The 18,090-nt window shown below is 38.8% G+C and overlaps 8 protein-coding genes across 8 annotated transcripts; 4 read left to right on the top strand and 4 right to left on the bottom strand.

Annotated features, from left to right (window-relative positions):
* Positions 1-98: 98 nt before the first annotated feature.
* On the bottom strand, positions 99-1,305 carry SPOG_02167 (SAGA complex subunit Sgf29). The gene is made up of 2 exons (XM_013167272.1): positions 766-1,305; positions 99-648 (listed from the first exon to the last, which is right to left on the bottom strand). Exons 1-2 carry the CDS (start codon positions 1,221-1,223, stop codon positions 363-365), a joined length of 744 nt encoding a protein of 247 aa, XP_013022726.1. The 5' UTR covers positions 1,224-1,305; the 3' UTR covers positions 99-362.
* Positions 1,306-1,415: 110 nt separating this feature from the next.
* SPOG_02166 (BAR adaptor protein Hob1) lies at positions 1,416-3,427 on the bottom strand. Its single transcript, XM_013167271.1, has 2 exons — positions 2,144-3,427; positions 1,416-2,075 (listed from the first exon to the last, which is right to left on the bottom strand). The coding sequence occupies exons 1-2, from the start codon at positions 3,383-3,385 to the stop codon at positions 1,998-2,000; spliced, it is 1,320 nt and encodes a 439-aa protein (XP_013022725.1). The 5' UTR covers positions 3,386-3,427; the 3' UTR covers positions 1,416-1,997.
* Positions 3,428-4,025: 598 nt separating this feature from the next.
* On the top strand, positions 4,026-6,228 carry SPOG_02165 (cysteine desulfurase Nfs1). The gene has a single exon (XM_013167270.1). It carries the CDS (start codon positions 4,551-4,553, stop codon positions 6,045-6,047), a length of 1,497 nt encoding a protein of 498 aa, XP_013022724.1. The 5' UTR covers positions 4,026-4,550; the 3' UTR covers positions 6,048-6,228.
* Positions 6,229-6,387: 159 nt separating this feature from the next.
* On the bottom strand, positions 6,388-7,290 carry SPOG_02164 (bromodomain containing protein 1; the record flags this gene model as incomplete). Its single annotated transcript, XM_013167269.1, has 2 exons — positions 6,388-7,082; positions 7,104-7,290. The coding sequence occupies 2 exons, from the start codon at positions 7,288-7,290 to the stop codon at positions 6,388-6,390; spliced, it is 882 nt and encodes a 293-aa protein (XP_013022723.1).
* Positions 7,291-7,651: 361 nt separating this feature from the next.
* Positions 7,652-12,799, top strand: SPOG_02163 (ubiquitin-protein ligase E3; the record flags this gene model as incomplete). The annotated part of the gene is made up of 2 exons (XM_013167268.1): positions 7,652-7,677; positions 7,845-12,799. 2 exons carry the CDS (start codon positions 7,652-7,654, stop codon positions 12,628-12,630), a joined length of 4,812 nt encoding a protein of 1,603 aa, XP_013022722.1. The 3' UTR covers positions 12,631-12,799.
* A 191-nt stretch (positions 12,800-12,990) lies between these two features.
* Positions 12,991-14,023, top strand: SPOG_02162 (uncharacterized protein). The gene is made up of 2 exons (XM_013167267.1): positions 12,991-13,115; positions 13,162-14,023. Exons 1-2 carry the CDS (start codon positions 13,027-13,029, stop codon positions 13,931-13,933), a joined length of 861 nt encoding a protein of 286 aa, XP_013022721.1. The 5' UTR covers positions 12,991-13,026; the 3' UTR covers positions 13,934-14,023.
* Positions 14,024-14,095: 72 nt separating this feature from the next.
* On the bottom strand, positions 14,096-14,448 carry SPOG_02161 (inner membrane protein; the record flags this gene model as incomplete). Its single annotated transcript, XM_013167266.1, has 2 exons — positions 14,096-14,242; positions 14,305-14,448. The coding sequence occupies 2 exons, from the start codon at positions 14,446-14,448 to the stop codon at positions 14,096-14,098; spliced, it is 291 nt and encodes a 96-aa protein (XP_013022720.1).
* Positions 14,449-15,921: 1,473 nt separating this feature from the next.
* Positions 15,922-17,994, top strand: SPOG_02160 (cell agglutination protein Map4; the record flags this gene model as incomplete). Its single annotated transcript, XM_013167265.1, has 1 exon — positions 15,922-17,994. The coding sequence occupies one exon, from the start codon at positions 15,922-15,924 to the stop codon at positions 17,992-17,994; it is 2,073 nt and encodes a 690-aa protein (XP_013022719.1).
* Between the last annotated feature and the right edge of the window lie 96 nt (positions 17,995-18,090).

Raw genomic sequence — 18,090 nt, 5'->3', positions numbered from 1 at the left:
GCTTCAAAACAACGTAACTTGTCGACATATGGAATAACGTAGGAATGCAAAAGGTCGTTAAATAGTAAATAAATACATTCTTGGGCAATTTTCAATAATCCTAGTTGTTTTTTTATTTAAAGTATCTTCTTATTAATTTGTTGTCCTCTCTGTTCACTTAAGTTAAAAAATACATTCATATTAGGCTGCTTCACTTTTGCAAGCAATAAAAAAAAGGCGAGAAGATATCCCAAAAGAAAGGGAACTGTCATGTTTAATTTAAGCGTTGTTTTTCAATAATATTCGTAATTATAATAATTAAAGGCATGAAATATCTATGGAAGTATTTGGGCAGTTAAATATCCCATAAAAAAATAGTAGAATTATCCATTATATTCCAATACGAGATGCCGTTCCACAGTTGTTTCCTTACCAGCTTCCTCTTCTCCTTCAAAACGAAGTTTACAGGAACCATTCGGTAATGTTCGTATTACCTCTGCCTTGTAAAATGTGGTTGTTTCTGGATAGCGTGCCAGCACGGCCGTTCCAGGACTAAGAGTGGGCAATGAAGCTGTTTTCGGTGGGATATAAATAAGATTACTTGCAACGGTTTTATATACTTGGCCTGCATTGCCGTCATCATCTGGTTCGGGATCCTGAACTTCATACCTAATGTCAAGAAAGGTTAGAACTGGATCCATGTATGCATTACAATCATTGAAATTTGCTTCTACCAGAAAAAGGAGCTACATGGAGTCTACCACATAACAATTTGTACCAACTTACCTCTGCTTAGAACCCTCCCCTGTCACCTTGACAATAATACATTGAATCCATTCACCCCCTTCAGTTCGTGGCAAGCGAAAAGCGACAGACATTCCCGAGGTTAGTGCAGGAGGAATAAATATTTGTGAAGCGCTTCGGTTTCGCCGACTTCTCGTTAACGGGCTATTCATAATAGAGGCTGCGGACTTCTCATTTGCTTTTTCTAAGATGTGGATAATTACTTCTAAAGATTGTATAGCAGGATCTAATTGGGTTTTCTGGTCTTTTGTTGCTTGTAAACCACGCCGACAAGCTTCAATCCTTGCTTCCAAGTCTGCTTTTTCATCCTCAGCCGTTTCATGGCATTCTTTTTGACTCCCCAATAACGTCTTTATAGGTTCTAAATCGGCACAAAATTTATTCCACATAGAATCAACATCTTCTGAAGCATTCGGGCGACCCATGAAGCTTTTAATCATATAACTAACACCTAGGATCTTTTGTTACCAAATTTTTTTTGTGGTGCAACATCTTGCTAGACTACTTCACAGCAATTCTTCGACACACACTATCCTTCAACAAAAATAGAATCTAAAGTTTATTCTATTACCATATAAATTGTTTGAAAACAATTTGAGGTTTCATTTTTCTTGTTCTTTACAAAACAGCGTTTTAGATACTTAAAAATTATATACTAATTCGATTTGTTTGTTGGTTGCCTAACAAAAGATAAAGACCATTTATTGTATGTTAATTATTCAATATACAGTCCTTTTCATGTAGAAAGTAAAGCAGCTAAAAAAGCATGCAAACTTCTTCCATCAGCCAATTACTTCACTATTAGACCAAAAGACGGTGGTTGTGCTTGCAAACTAGGAAAATGAACGTATAGAGAAAATTTATAGACGCAATTTATAATTCTCGGAGGGTAAGTATTGTCTCGACAACATCGTAAACAAACGGCGCATAAATAGGGGCATATTCAAGTACATCATTTTCAAACACTTTTAAAAGATAAATCATTATCCATTCCAAATGAGCATTTAGGCAAAAAAAAAATACGAAACAAGCATATCTTTCTTAGTGCTTTATTCGAATGATGCAAATCATGCAAAAGAAAGATTGTAACAAAAATACATAAAGGAAAGTATTCTAATTGCGCATTATTGTTTCGCCCAGTTTCGTATGTAGCAGAACTACGTGACAAAAATCAGAAGAAATAAATACAAAAAGAATGTATCGTGAAAAATCATCTAGGATATTTCATCTAATTGAACATAATTGCCCGGAAATTGGCCTTCAGAATTGTGCAAACGACCAATCCACCATTCCTATATCTTTTGTTAGTAAATTTGAAACCACAGAAGGAAGTCAAGAAGAACAGAAAAGGGTTACTCACATTTTGATTGTCAGATCGTGAAACTACCTCGATGCGATCACCGGCATGGAAGGACAAATCACCGGCAGCCTGTGCTGTATAATCATACAAAGCAGTAACGTACTCTACAGGTGGAACAGCCGGTTTGAACTTGGGCTTTATTGGTGGAGCAGGAGGAGCCGATGCGGTAGAAGCTGTGAAACTAGCAGGCTTTTCGGGGGCAGTAGCAGCAGCCATGGCGGACGGTTGAGCACCAATTGAGGTGTAAGGAGGGGGAACTTCTGAGGTTGCCGCCGCACTACTAGTAGGGGAAGAAGCAGAAACACTTGTAGCATCACCAGCGACATCTTCACGTTTGTTAGAAAAGGAAGAAGAAGAAGATGGCGAAGAATGACCAGTGTAGCTGCCAGAGTGCTTGCGAGCAGGCCTGCCTGTCTTGAATCGAGTAATTGTCAGAGCCTCAGTACGGTCTCTTACATCACTGCGTTTTTCTTCGTATGCTGTGATAATGTCGGAATTCATGTCGAAATAGGGAATGTTGAAGTTACTCATTTTCTGATAAAGAATCCAAAAAATATTGAGCTGCATGTAATAGAGTCCTTGGAAAAGGGGGGCAATGAAATCTTGCTCAAGTTCAAAAAGGCGTGGAAGCTCTTCTTTGACCATATCATTATAATATTCATACTCCTGGGATGCTTGATCAAAGGAGGTTTCAGCCTCGTAAAGGTGCTTTTCATCCTTAAGCGAGCGATCCTTTTTTTCTTGTAGTCTCTTTAGGGTAGCACGATGACGATCGTAATCAATTTGTTTATGATCACGCTTCGTGAGAAACTTTTCGACTGACCTGATAATATGGAGCAATTCCGCCGTTGGTTGAACAATGCGGGTTTCAATAACCTCCAATTCAGACGCTAAACTGGACTCCAGCTCGTGGACGATGTCTTTATAAGCTTCTGCTGCCTGAACACCTTCCTCACTTCCCTCCAGACGGTACGACTCTGGGTCAGAGGCTCGACCGCTAATAGGATTGTATATTTCTATGCAAGCATCCGCAAACCCAACTTGATGATTCAATAATCCATGAATTGCTTCTGTGTATTTTGTTGTGTCTTCCGATAGCTTCTTGGCTTCTGTTTCAAGTGATTTGAATCGTCGTCCCGCATCTTCGTAAATTGGGTCTTTCGTATGTTCTCCAATGTTGAATTTACTACGAAACGTCTGTGGTGCACGGACCACCGACTTTTTAAATCCTTTCCAGCTCATTCAGATCTGTCTAGTTTATGTCTCAATTGGGTGTTGTTGTCGATGGGAAGAGGAACATGTACGTCCCTCCCTCCAATCTTGTCCTTCTCATCATATCAGGTACTACGTTTCCTATCGTTATCTACATTAACAAAGTATTTGACAATATCGGTAAACGCACTTCAACAAACTTTGCTTCATCTCCTAAATGTTTATAACGCAGTGTAAGATACATGTGACATACAAAATAACAAACCATCGCAAAAATTCCAATGCGTTATAATGATTATTGCCGTAGTGGCTAAAAAACTCTTCTTCCATACTTTCAGTTCCACAGTATCAACTATGCATAGGTGGATATCAGCAGCGAATGCCAAGAAAGCTGTATAAAAGCTAACCCACCAAGTCTGTTTATTAAAATATTTTTCCTTAATTCAGAAGATTCGAGTTTTTTTCTTTCTGTCTTTTAGCCACCCAACTTTAGCCCCAAGGTTTGTTTTTGCTACCTCACAGAGCTCATAATGTTACTTCAAACCACAATCTCTGCCTTTCATTTGACTCTGGAGTGCCGCTGAGCGTTTGGATTGGCTCCAATAAATTTGGCTGTTTTGTGTGTCTCACTATATATAGGCATAACGCTCTTGGAATTATTTCGCTGCTAATTCCTTTTACTTCTACTCTTTCTCGACGGACAACGCTTCGTTGCTGTTTCCAAATTTCGTGCTTATAAAAAAGCGAGGTTTTTCGTCGGATTGTTTTCTTTGATTATACTTTCATCATTTTTATCGCTGGTTTCATTGTTTTATTGAAATAGGCTTCGTTTTGCACTTTCTGTGCTAAAAGTCCTTTTTACTCTTGAGAAAGAGTGAACCACTATTACTAAGCAAGTATTCTTTAATACTGCTACAAACGTCGTCTGTGGGATTGACGGATCCTGTATTTTAAAGGACTTGTCGCCTCCTCCCAGAGACCATAATTCTCTGATAGTTAGACATTGCTGAAGCTTTTTCTAGTGCTTTCTTGTCTATTTCTTTACTTTGTGATTTTTTTGTTGGTTTTTCCTTACTTTTTGTGATAATTCTCTTTGAAGCATTTCTTTATTCTGCTTCATCGATATTTGCTTTTTGTGTTTCCTATCGGTTGGTCCATTTCGAATTCTCAGTCCATCATTTCCATTACCTAAGTTATGTCGAGATTCAGTAGATTTATGACTCTTTCTCAAAAAGCTCTTCCAAGGACGTCTTCGTGTTTGAACCGCCCTTGGACTCGAGCTGGCGGCGTCGCCTCCTCACGCTTGTTCTCTTCGAGCTGCTCTCGTTTTTCTACTTCTCCTTCTTCCCAAGACCCTTCTATCCTTAAATCCTCGGTTTCTCCCACGGCAGCTGCTTCTACAGCAGCAGCTCCCGCTACCGCTACAACCACTATGGAGACACCCACTGTTGCTAAAGCGAAAGCTGCTTTAGAGGCCATTTCTGGCACACACCCCATTTACATGGACTTTCAAGCCACCTCTCCCCTTGACTATCGCGTGTTGGATAGCATGCTTCCTTATCTTACAGGCGTGTACGGAAACCCTCATAGTCGTACCCACGAGTATGGCTGGGAGGCCGAAAAGGCCGTAGAAAAAGCTCGTGAAGAGGTTGCTACGGTCATCAACGCCGATCCTCGTGAGATCATCTTCACTTCTGGTGCTACAGAGTCCAATAACACTATACTCAAAGGTGTTGCTCGTTTCTATCAAAATAGAAAAAAGCACATTATTTCTGTTCAAACCGAACACAAGTGTGTACTTGATTCTTTGCGTACTTTGCAGGAAGAAGGCTTTGATGTCACCTATCTTCCAGTTCAAACAAACGGCTTAATTAGTCTCGACGATTTGAAAAAAGCGATTCGTCCCGACACTGTTCTCGTAAGTGTCATGGCAGTCAATAATGAGATTGGCGTTATCCAGCCTCTTGAAGAAATAGGTAAGATTTGCCGCGCAAACAAAGTTTTTTTCCACACAGACGCTGCTCAGGGCTTTGGCAAAATTCCCCTTGACGTTAACCGTATGAATATCGACTTGATGTCAATTTCCGGCCATAAGATTTATGGACCCAAGGGTGTCGGCGCTGCTTTCATTCGCCGTCGCCCCCGTGTCCGTCTTGCACCCTTATTGAGCGGTGGTGGTCAGGAACGTGGTCTTCGCAGTGGTACCTTAGCACCTCCTTTAATTGTGGGTTTTGGCACTGCTGCCCGCCTTTGCAGGGAAGAAATGGCTTATGATCACGAACATATTTCTAGACTTTCGAAGCGTTTGATTAATGGTCTTTTGGCTATTCCTTTTACTTCTCTAAATGGTGATCCTAAATCAAGATTCCCTGGCTGTGTTAACATTTCTTTCTCTTATGTCGAGGGTGAGTCTTTGTTGATGGGTCTTAAGAACATTGCTCTTTCTTCTGGCTCTGCTTGTACTTCTGCTTCTTTAGAGCCTTCATATGTCCTTCGGGCTATCGGCCAAAATGATGAAGATGCTCATAGTTCTATTCGATTTGGTATTGGCAGATACACTACAGAGGCTGAAATTGATTACGCTCTTGATAACGTTCATAAACAGATCAACTTCCTTCGAAATTTGAGTCCTTTGTGGGATCTAGTGCAAGAAGGCGTTGATCTCAGTACCATTGAATGGAGTTCACATTAATGGATATGTTTTCCGCTGCCAAAGAAAAATGTCTTTTCAGCTTTCTTTAAGTTACCAAAGGTTAATGAGCTTATCTACGACTAAAAATTATATAATTGATTGATGTTATTTGTAATCCCTTTTTATATTCACATTTAGCCGAACATTGTTGTATGTTTTTATAAAATTGATTTATTATGCTTTATTTAAAATGAATCATATAGGTAGTATTATGGTATCCTAACATAATGTGCTGAACACGTCTAAGAAATAAATTATGTATATGTATATGTACATGGTTTTATACAGTGTTAGAATGAAAACTCTCATGTAACCAAAACCCAAAGGCTTTTTTTCTTTTTCATCGCTTGATACTTGCTTGCTTAAACATCTCAAATAATTCTCCTGAGAATCGAAAACACTCATCTCCCCAAATAGACATTGCACTGCTTGGATCCCCCCCGTTGTACATTTTACAGTTTGCAAATACGCGCAAAACTTCTCGGTAAACTTCTTCTATAGTAGTAAGATTGCCTTCACGAACCATATTTTTAATAGTCCTCAAATCCTGAGGGTGGAAAATTAGCGAATCATAGTCTTGAGCCTCTTTCCGGTTGACGGGATGGCTAAAAGGCGCCCCATACCGATGATTGGAGATATTATCCAAAACGGGAAGGATCACATTTTGGAACTTTTTGAGATTGGTCTTTTCTTCGTCCTGCGAAGTTTGTCGTCTACTGGCGGCCCGAGTTGTTGCTCCTGTAGCTACAGGAACAGAAGCAGCAGCAGTTATATCCGGAGCATTAGATAACGTTGGTTCTTCAGGTAACGGTTCCGATGATTTTCTTTTCGACCGTAAGTTTTTGGAAACTGAATCTGTGACAGTTGTTGTTTCTTGTACGGCTTTTTCTTCCTTTTCTTTGATTTTCGATTTCTCTTCCGCCTGTTGCTCAAGAATTGCATCATAAGATTTCACACAATTATTTAGCTCATTGAATAGATCATTCATAACGTCCTGTCGTAGTTGCGATCGCTTGTCCAACTTTGTTTCATCATCTGTAACAGAGCTGCTCTTACCAGTCTTCCCTCCGGTTTCCGAATCTGTAAAAGTCTGATGATAAATCCTTTTTAATTCTTCTGTGTTCAGAGGCTCTAGCAAAAACGGACTCTCTGATACTTGTTTCAGAATCTTTTCTTCATTATCCCCAAGTTGCCGTTTTAAATCGAGACACTGTAAAAGAGCAACGTTCTCGGAAAGATTCATACTAGGGATGTCTCTTCATATCCTTTATGAAAATAATATTTCCTGTAAAGAGTAAATGCTCGATAACACAGCTCTCTTCCTCTCTTTTTCTTCACTTTGAGCCTGTTCCACCGTCTGCAGTTTCCCACCTATAAGAATACGGAACGCAAGTTAAGTACTTATCTTATGAATGTGTTGCTATACCCTAGAGCGTATTAGGAGAATGGGTTCAAGCGTCTTAATTGATTAACGTAATGCTACACGAACATTTTAAATTACGTGTCTAAAGGCATGTCAGAAGCCGACAATTCAAGAAAAAACAAAATTTATCCTGGTGGATAGTGAGAGAAAATAAAGGTTCATTGCATACTTTGTTAGAATAATGAAGAAATCTGGATTTCTTCACGGGTATGTGAGTTCATAGAACTGTTTGGATTTAAAATATAGTACGTTTATTTACGGGACATGGTTGCCCAGAATGCTTCTCGTTTGTTTCGTAAATCATAGTCAACTATAAGAAAACATGATTCCAGGACGTTTTATGCTGTGAAAGACTCGTAGGCTAACTATTATAGACAAACTTCGTCTCCGATGCAATCTCTCACTGGGTCCTTCTCATCTTTGCAGATGGATACTGGGACCAATACTTCAATGGTTAGCACAATCTTTGAACCCCCGGATTTGACTACCATTGACGCGGATCTTTTAGTAGTCATTAAAAGTCTCCAAAAAAGAGATATCACAACCAAGTGTCGCGCACTACAAGATTTAATTCAATGGAGCAAAATTGCTCAGTTTGAAAATGAACAATTTTTGGACGCCTGGGCCGTTTACTTTCCTCGTTTGGCTATTGAAACAGATCGACGAGTACGACAATATGCTTTTACATTTACTGGTCTGTTATCTTCAAACTTTCAAAAGAAACTTGCTCCCTGGCTAAAAGCCTACATCACGCCCTGGATGATGGGTTTTTTTGATGTTGATAAAACAGTCTCCTTTGCTGCCCGTAATTCACTCAGCAAATTACTCTCAGAGGATAAGTGGCCGCATGTTTGGATGAAATACGGGAATGTTCTTGTTGATAATATTGTTGATATCCTTATGTATGAAACTGTTGATTCTATGTCTGATTTACGGTTTATTTCAAACGAAGACGCAGAATCTAAATATGAACGCACCTGTGCTTGCTGTTTCTCTGGTCTCTCTTTCTTGATCAATCAAAACTTAATGAACGGCGTCCATCCTGCCGATGGGAATACTAAGTCACAAAGCTTTCACGAACATTACTTAGAGGCAATCTCCGTATTGCTTGAATCTAAACAATTATGGGAGCTCCCTTCTTCTTCTCATGGAATCATTAAACTCCGTTTGTTTCAATTTTTGCAAAATCTTATGAATTTCGACAAAGACTTTTTCTCCTCTTACAAAGGTAAAATTTTAAATCTCGTGCCGCGTATATTTTCCCGTTCCGACAGTATATCGTGCGTGTCTTTGTTAAAGATGATGTCCTCATTGTTAACCGTTTATCCTTCTTCTTCTGCCACTTTAGCAAATCACCCAAAACGTCCTATGCGAAAATGTTTGCAGAATCTTCTTCGTAAACGATTAGCTCTCCCAAATTCTGGCTTTTACACAACTTTTATGACTTTTATGACTCGTTTTTCGGCTGAACAGCTTGTCCCTTCCACAGATGATTTAATCGAATTTTCCAATGCCTTTATGGAGACTGCTCAACAAGAACAGCGTGTCTTTGCAACTGAAGTTTATAGCTGTCATTTTGAGTTCCTGTCTTTTGTCTTTAACACTTCTTTGGATTCTCGAATTAAAGATACAGTATTAGAAATTCTCAAGTCTATGTTTGTTGGCTATTTTGAAGGAACCATGATTCCCCAATGTCCTGTTTTTGAGTTCGATAAGTGTTTACAGAGCATATTTCGTAAAAGTGAAATTTTTTCCAACTTGTGGAACGAGGTACTTTACAATTTCTATGAATCCCATCCGGTACCTGACTCTTCGTCGTTTGAAGTTTTCTCAAGGTCTGTTAATCTTGCCGTGCAAACTGCTTTGAGTTACAAAAATAACAACAGGTCTTACGATATAGAATACCAACGTAATGTCCGACCTTGTTTACAATTTTTGATGCAGCTGTCTGCTAGTGAAAATATTCAATTTGCTAGTCTTGCTGTTTCGCATCTTACTAAGTTTTGTCACATTTTTGAGAAAACAAAGTTTACTCAATATGTGCAGTCGGATTTAAGCGAGTATTTGGTAAACTTTTTGCCATCTATTATATTGACTCAACAGACGAAGCCGTCATATTTGGATTTGCTTCACGAAATTGTCTATTTACTTAGAGAATCTGATAATATCGATAATCTTTGGTCCTCCGTCATTGATCAGTTGATGACCGAACCATTGAACACCGAAGTCCTCAATTCACTTCCTCTTAGCTTTTCAGATCCCCGCTTACGTGATAAAGTTCCTTTGGTGGATTCCCTTGTCTCTTATTACGATGAGACCGTGTCTAATTTGATTAGGGAGAAGCATTACGATTGGAACTTAATAAAACTTACCATCGACACAAAAGACATTCTCATTCCTGCTAAATTGGTTGAGAAATTTTTAACCTTGACCTCTAATAATTTTCAAGTGGAATTACCATTGAGTGTTTTGGAAAATCACTTAAATGTTTTATGTTGCGCGTTCAAATCATTACGCCATGACTTGGCTGAAATATTTGCACAAAATGAAAGCCTTTATTTATTATACCCTTTGCTATTGATAGACCCCAAATTCTCTAGCATTGATGGTCATTTGCGTGATAGTTTAATTGGGCTTTTCAATGCGGAATGTCAAATGAATGACGGTTTTACGAACTCTCTTTGCAAAGCAGTCTCCGACTGGAGCCGTAAGACCGTTTTAGAAGGCAAATTTGATACACATAAAGCAGCGCAAATCGTCGCTGAACTCGCAAAGTCGCATAAAAGCAAAATTCCCCTATCTTTGTTTCTCTATACTGAAAACTTTTGGATTTCCACATTGACTCCATCTGTAAATTATTTTGCTAAGACTTATTTTATTGATCAAGCACCTTGTTTTGGATTCTCAGAGTTGATTGAGAAAAATCAGTCTGATGAAGTTGTCGATAGTAAAGCAATTGCACAACTTTTTCATGCTTCGCTCTACTCGTTGGTGTTTTGTGAATACGACGAAATGAGCTCTGATCTTTTGCTGTATATATCTTTGTCGCATGCAATTTTCTTAATTTATGTCCAAAATGGAATTGAAATTTTCTCTGACATACCTATTGAAAGTGCTAATGACTTTTGTCAAAGATGTGAGAAATTGTTCAGGAGACTGTTTAGCCTAGCACCTTTGGACAATTCACTTACCTTTTATTCAAATTTCCTTGTTCAGCATCAAAGCAGTGTTGGACTTGCTATCCGTGAGCTGATAAAGATAATCACTTCTTCTTCTGATGTGATGAGTGTCTGTGCCGGTCAAGCTATCACAAATCTACTGAAGATAGCTTCTTCAATATCTGTTTTAAGCTCTGATGAATTCGAAACGTTATGTAGCAGCTTGGATATTTTCGCTTCAAAATCCGACATCCTAGTCGTAGCCCTACTTGAAGGATTTAAACCACTTGAATTGGATTCAGGAATCGTTGAAAAGATAAGGTTTAGAAGTGCCAGTCAATTATCTGGTAAATTGGTTTCAAGTGCTTCTGTAACCAAAGCTTTGATGACACTGAATGCATCTACACCGACTCAGGATGATTCAAAACCACTTTTGCCCATTACCCGTTGTCCACTACTCTTAACAAGTCTTACTGAATGGGCAATTGATAACGCTACAAAATCTTTAGATTTGTTATCATTGTCTCTGTTATTTCAATTTCTGCACCGGTTTGTTCCCTCCGTCCAGAAGTTTGCCGGTTCTTACTGGAACCGAATTTTTGAATTAATAAAATTTACACTTAAACTTTCTCCGGTGGATATTCCTATGGTAAAGTCTATGGAGCTTTACGCACTACGTCTATATCTTACACTTACAAAGATAGCGGAAATGAACGACGATATATATGATGGACTCGTTGAACATGATGATGATATAAAATATCTTGGCCTGAAGAGCTTCCTTTCTTACCATGAATCCAACCTAAAATCTTCAGTGACCGCTGGACTTTGCAGCACCTACCTTGTAAGATTATTAGACAATTGTTCGCATAAGGCTATAGCAAAAATTCCTTACCAGGAACTTTATCCTAATTTGCTTGGCTTTCTGGATTTATCGAATGAGGCCATGTGCATGAAATTATTGCAGGATAAAATCTCGAGCGAAATTAAAGACTTGACGGTATACTATATGGTTGAAAGTACTTCTGAACCAGACGTTTCTTTCGCTCCAGAGTTACTCTCTATACTTATTAATTACGCTGAAAATCCTTTAAATATTTTAGGTGAAATAGACACTATAGAGCCTGCTCTACGATCGTATCTTCTAGCATGGGATCTTGTTTTCCATCATTTTGAAGAAACGACTTATCAAATTAAGCTGGCACTCACCGAACAGTTGTTATCGATGGATCTAGTGAGGCCATTGCTTGCGATCATAGTAGAAATTCTCCAGTTGTCCTATGACAGACCTGTCGATGTAAGTAATTATCCAAAGACATCCTATAATCTTTTGGACTATGCTTCTCCTTTAGATCGAACTCGATGCCTGTGTACGTATATATATTATCAATGTTTGAGGCATTTGTCTTCAGCAGTTCGAGGATACTGGTCAGAAATTAAGAATAGAGCTTTTACATACACAGTTGAGTCATTCACTGAGTCTAATGTATCTCCACTTTTGATTTCTGCCTCACTTGATGATGTAGAGAAGGCGATTTCTTCTTCAAGTTTTGAAACGTCTGGAGATACCGTTGTAAAACTGAATAGGAATACGAAAGAAATTTCCTTTATATATCACGTTGACGAGCATAAACTTGAGATGGCGATTAGAATACCTTTGGCTTACCCTCTTCATCAAGTACAGGTGGAGGGAATTGAAAGAGTTGGCGTGAATGAACGACAATGGCGCGCATGGATTCTCGCTTCTCAGAGTATTCTTACTTCCCAAAATGGCTCGATAATTGATGCCTTGCAACTTTTAAAGAGAAACATTTCGATGCACTTTGAAGGTGTTGAAGAATGTGCTATTTGCTACTCTGTACTGTCGGTTGAAAGAACACTACCAAACAAGCGTTGTAGTACATGCAGGCATAAATTCCATGCTTCTTGTTTGTATAAATGGTTCAAATCGTCTAATGCTAGCCGGTGTCCATTGTGCCGTAGTAGCTTTACATTTATTTGAAAGCAAAAAGTTTCCTTTGTTTTTTGTTTAATGACGATTTATATAGAGTAGTTTAATATCTAAACTTTAGATTTTTTTGGCTAGATTTTTATTGAAATTTAAAAATTCTATGTCTTAGTGGTTTATGGGAGTCATCTGTTTACATTGCGTACAACGAGTATAATGAAAAAGTATTCATATAGTAACTCTCTAAAGCTTCAATTAATTTTTGTTTAAACAAAAAGAAGGAAGTTGGTAAAGAATGTTGAATTGTTTTTGTTTTGAAAGAACAGGGAGGGGTGACGGGGCACTGACTTTACAAACAAACTACAGCCTTTGTTTATCCGAAAAGTTCATGTAATCAAAACAAAGATAAATAATTCATTTCAGCGCAACCAGAGACATCCTAGAGCAAATATGTCCAGCATTCAGAGTTCAGAATTCAGTTCAAACAAAGAAGGTCAAAATGAGACTCTTAACTATTTGGACATAGAAAACATGTTTACGTATGCAAAACTTTTAGGCAGAGAATAATGGAAAACTAACCGGCAGGTTACTTAATCATTTGCAAGAACAGTATTGCAAGAGTATACCTGAAGAAAATGCAGATGATAGCCGTTACAAGTTAATTGAAAATCAATATGGATGGTGTAAAGAAACCAGTGTTTTGATATCCGCAGTTTTCGTTATGATTTTGGATTCCATACATGAATTCCTAGAAAACCAAGGAAAAGTTCCAATTGGCTCAGCTAAGGGAGAAGGATTTAATCACCAAGATACAATAAGACTTTTCAAAGAATTAGTTGAAGAAAGTGAAAATGTAAAGCTTCGTCATTTCTTTTCTGCGTTATCGTGTGCAATTGAAGGACTACAGATCACGAACTATCAAATTCAAGACGCACTAGAGATGAAAGACTTGGAAGATCAAGGAGACTTGGATGGATATGAGATTGAAGCAAGCAATTTTGTAGAGAGGTTCCAAAATTGCTTGAAAGAGTTCACGGAAGTTGGAATTTATGTACAAGCATTAGGGAAAAGCAAAAACAAACGACCGTGCTTAGGAATGTATCAATCATTTGGAAAATCTAGTGTAGAGCAATTACAAAGGCAGCTAAATAGCTACACTAGTCGAGTTATAGAACCGTTACTCGCAGGGACTGAACAAGATCCAAATTCATCGGAAACTCCATCCTCCTCTTCCGACGGCAGACTGGGTGCGAGGATGAAAACAGAGAGTAAGAGTTCCTTTACAAAGCTCTTCAAAAAGAAACGCTTTAATCGATCCCAGAAAGAACTGAAGGAACAGGAACCTGTTCGCGAGTAATGTCGTCAGCAAGGCAATGCAAGAAGCAGCCAGCACAATCCATATCCAAGTGTTATTATTTATTAAGCTCAAGATTAGATCAGCATAAACCGTTCCAGTCAGTAATTATTTTTAATTTTTTAATTCTGGTTCTTTGTGTCTGTAATAGAATGAACATAAGTGTCAATCGGAAGAAGGTTTATTTCGACTTTTCTGCAATAACTCACGAATTTTTTCTGCCTCCTCTTCTTCCATCTTTCGTCGATACTCTGCAGAAGAGCTTTTTTGTTGGAGAGCTTTTTCTCGATTGACCTTTGCTTTCTCGTTCCTCTAGAAAATATACGTTAGTTTCCTTCATATAATTGTTATAATGTGCGTTAGTGTGTAAGTACATCTTTATTTAAGCAAGATTTTAGGTTATATTTTATAGAGTTGCATTCTCCTAAAAACTTTCCGTAATGTTTATGGCATTCGTCTAAAGCCAAAATAAGTTCTGCGCATTGCTTCTGCTTGTTGATATCAAGCTGAGGATGCATTGGTAACTGTTTGTTAAAGAGCGTATGAAGATACGTGAATTCGTGCTCTGCGTGGAAAGGGAAAAACGCTAAGTACGTTGAATTTCTTTTCCGTTTTCTGTAAAGATACTATCAAAAAAAGTTATTGAATAATAAAAGGAATATTAAAATGAAAATAACTAAAGCAATTTCGCGTATGACAGTAGACGCTAAACTCAATCGCTTGTCTATAGAGAGTAATAGTAGAGACCTTTTGACATGGTAATTTCAAAAAGGAAGTTACTGTTATTTAGAGATCGTCCAGAGTGCAAGAAAATCCTGCACTAGGGTCAACTGGAAGGCCTTTGGGATATCCATTTACGACGCTGTAAAATTTACGAACAAAAATGCCACTGAATGGATTTTCGTGCGTTATGAATGCTTTTTGAAAAGCGAATTTCCTAATGATTCATTGATGACTCATTGACCTGAGCATTTGTATGCTACGAAATCCTTGAGTAGAAACTGCTAATTTTCGGCCATTCGAAACAATAACTAATCTTTTCAAAGTTTCCTTTGTTAGAAAAGATAAGGATTGAAGACAACCTCATCTTTCCGAAGGATCCTTTTGTTTAGCATAGAATCGCCTTTTCGAGGACTAATGTTTACAATGTCTAATAAACTCTTTATTCGGCATCTTAAACTTTTTGATTTGCGTAAATTGACTCGGTCTATCCCTGGTTTCTTTTATTGTTATGAAACTTTAATTGCTTTTGTTATTATCTCTTTTTGGATCCTCATTCCTTTGTTTTCTCTTTTGTTTACGTTGTTTGTTCCTTGATATGTAATATACTGTTACTTATCGCGTCGCGTCCTTGGTAGATACTTTCGTTTGGGAAATCAATGCTTTGTCCTTTACCATAACAGGCCCAAAATAGTACCATGTAAAAAATGCATTTTTATGAGCTTCAAAGGATTCTTTGTTTCTTTTGAAACATTGAAACAATACGAAACAATATGGAAAAATCAATGGTATATATAATGGAGACAATGGCACACAATAGACCATTGTTCTACAGCCGCTGAAGATTCAGTAAGAATAGAAAGCCTACGAACACTTCTAAGCGAAATAGACATTTGTGAATCATTGTCGAGTCTGTTCTGATTCTCTAAAGTTGTTTCGTTCATTGGGTTTTGGTTTTCCTATCCCATTCATCTTTCTTGCCATTAATTTTTGCATCCACTTTTGATGAAATATCTCTAAATTTCTTGTTACGCCCTTTTCTGCATTTTAATTATAGACACATAACCTTCGTTTGGTTACGTTTTGAAAGACCACGTTTTTGTTCATTTCTTGTAGAGTTTTTGCTCTTTTTTCTTTTTTTTTTTAAGAATCTTTCTTGCTTTTTTTACTCGTTCTCTGCTTGAGTATTTATCAATTAGACAATTTTACTGCCGTTTCGTTTATAAGCATTTCCCCTTACATTCGCTTTTTTAACTTTACTTTCTTTTATGATGTTTTTAGTTACGTACTTCTTCCTTCCCCTCTTTCTTTTCTCTTTAGTTTCTTCCTCCTTGGCAAAATTCGAAGACCAACAGGAAGCCGCTCTTTCCAAGAAAACGCTTTACTCGAAATCCACTAACAATGATGTTGTCAGTATTAACCTTGATATCCCCACTTGTACCTATGACCATGTCTTGTCTTCTGATGTCACTCTTTATTCAGCAAAACAAACCGTTACTGCTTCGAGTTATTGGTCTCTTGTAACAACTAGTATTACAACTACTGCTTATGAACCATTCACTTCGCATCTTCCTTGCGTTGCTGCTACAAGCGTTATATCTTCTTTAGCTTCTAGTGGTCCGCCTGCAAGCCCTGCTTCATCCACTTCTGTCGCTAGTGTCACTCCTTCATCCTCTTCTTCGAATGTTATCTCTACGACCGCTTCTGGCTCTTCCGGTAGTCCTTCGACGAGCGTTTCATCTACGAATAGCGCAACTGCTTCCACCACCGTCCACAGAGCGGAAGTTCCCTCTTCATCAGCTTCGACATACTTGTCTTCGAGCTTAAACTCTCCTAGTCCCGCTCCTTCTACGTCGTCAGTTGACTCTTCAAGCTCCAGCAAAACTACTCCTTCTGCTACAGTGCCGTCGAGCAATGTTTCAAGCCCCAGTTCGGTTACTTCTCCACCTTTAACTTCGACTCCTAATGGAAACACCGTTTCTGCTTCCACTCCCAGGTCCACCGCAACTGAATCATCCAAGTCAGTTGGTTCTACCACTGCAACTACCGCCACTTCTTCAGACGTAACTTCCGGTACATCCTCTGTTGCTTCAACAACTGGTACTTCAAGTTTTCCTACCTCTCAGACGACTACTGCTTCCTCTAACACTGAAAATTCCTTGTCATCCAATACCGTTACCGCTTCTTCTACTTACCCTTCAAGTATATCAACTGATTACCTAACCAGTGCCTTTACAACTACTGCAACTTCTGTCTCGGCAACTACAACTGGGGAAACTGATACGAGAACTATTTATCGTACTTTAACATCCGGAACATTAAGTACTTCATCAGTGATTTTTAATAATAGCACTCCTATTTCTGGATCATTACCATCTGGATATAAACCTGCTATACCGACTTCAGGTTCTTCACCGGTGAACAACTCTACGCCTCGTTCTAGTAATAGCGTTCCCGTGACATCAACCTCGAAGTCTGTACCTCCCTCTACTAGTGCAACGAGTAATGCAAGTGTTTCAACTCCCACTCCTGCTGTACCGACTTCAACTGTCGCCACAAGCAGTTCTCAGTTGACGTCTTCTGCCCCTTCTTCTACTTTAATCACGTCCGCATCTTCAAGCACTACACCTGCTCCTTCAAGCTCTGTTCCGTTGACTAGTGGTAATAGTGCATGGACATCTGTAATTTCATCTGCCTCTAGCACGGAAATTGTTTCTAGTCAAGCGTCTACAACTACCTGGGCATCTACGTACGCCACGACAACTACTATCTCTGGATCTGTCGTTTCTACAACGATGACTTCTAGCGTTGTTCCCCAAACCTCTCCTCCCTCTTGGGTGACTGAAACAGTAACTTCCGGTTCTAAAGGATTCACAACTACTATTGCTACTCCTGTAGGCACATCTGCTGGTACTGTTGTGATTGATACTCCTGGTCCTACTCCCTCTTGGGTGACTGAAACAGTAACTTCCGGTTCTAAAGGATTTACCTCTACTATTGCTACTCCTGTAGGCACGTCTGCTGGTACTGTTGTGATTGATACTCCTGGTCCTACTCCCTCTTGGGTGACTGAAACAGTCACTTCTGGCTCTAAAGGATTTACCTCTACTATTGCCACCCCTACCGGCACATCCGCTGGTACTGTACTAGTTGACATTCCCTCTGCTTGGATAACAACAACCACTACTTCTGGATCTACAGGATTTACTTCAACGTATTGCGACACCAAGTGGTACCAAAACCGGAACAGTATTAGTAGATGTTCCAAACTCCAACTCCCTCAGTCTTCCCTTCATGCAACAGCCGTTGTAACTCTGACAACTCCTTCCGCATTCAAGTTTTAAATGACGATATCTCTCCTTCCTACGTACATTTGGATGAAACAATTACGCGATAGCATCTTCCAACTACACAATAGCGAGCACACTTCGTGTATGATT

The sequence above is a fragment of the Schizosaccharomyces cryophilus genome (assembly GCF_000004155.1).
Source record: "Schizosaccharomyces cryophilus OY26 unplaced genomic scaffold supercont4.2, whole genome shotgun sequence".
NCBI classification, from domain to species: Eukaryota; Fungi; Ascomycota; class Schizosaccharomycetes; order Schizosaccharomycetales; family Schizosaccharomycetaceae; genus Schizosaccharomyces; species Schizosaccharomyces cryophilus.
Note: the sequence above shows the minus strand (reverse complement) of the source record. Positions and strands in the feature narration are given on the sequence as shown.

Bases quoted from the DNA above. Each gene is read 5' to 3' on its own strand.
- SPOG_02167 (XM_013167272.1), bottom strand. From the start codon at position 1,223: ATGATTAAAAGCTTCATGGGTCGCCCGAATGCTTCAGAAGATGTTGAT. The intron at 649-765 runs GTAAGTTGGTAC...TCTTGACATTAG, and splicing joins GGGGAGGGTTCTAAGCAGAG to GTATGAAGTTCAGGATCCCG.
- SPOG_02166 (XM_013167271.1), bottom strand. From the start codon at position 3,385: ATGAGCTGGAAAGGATTTAAAAAGTCGGTGGTCCGTGCACCACAGACG. The intron at 2,076-2,143 runs GTGAGTAACCCT...CAAAAGATATAG, and splicing joins CACGATCTGACAATCAAAAT to GAATGGTGGATTGGTCGTTT.
- SPOG_02165 (XM_013167270.1), top strand. From the start codon at position 4,551: ATGTCGAGATTCAGTAGATTTATGACTCTTTCTCAAAAAGCTCTTCCA.
- SPOG_02162 (XM_013167267.1), top strand. From the start codon at position 13,027: ATGTCCAGCATTCAGAGTTCAGAATTCAGTTCAAACAAAGAAGGTCAA. The intron at 13,116-13,161 runs GTATGCAAAACT...ACTAACCGGCAG, and splicing joins GACATAGAAAACATGTTTAC to GTTACTTAATCATTTGCAAG.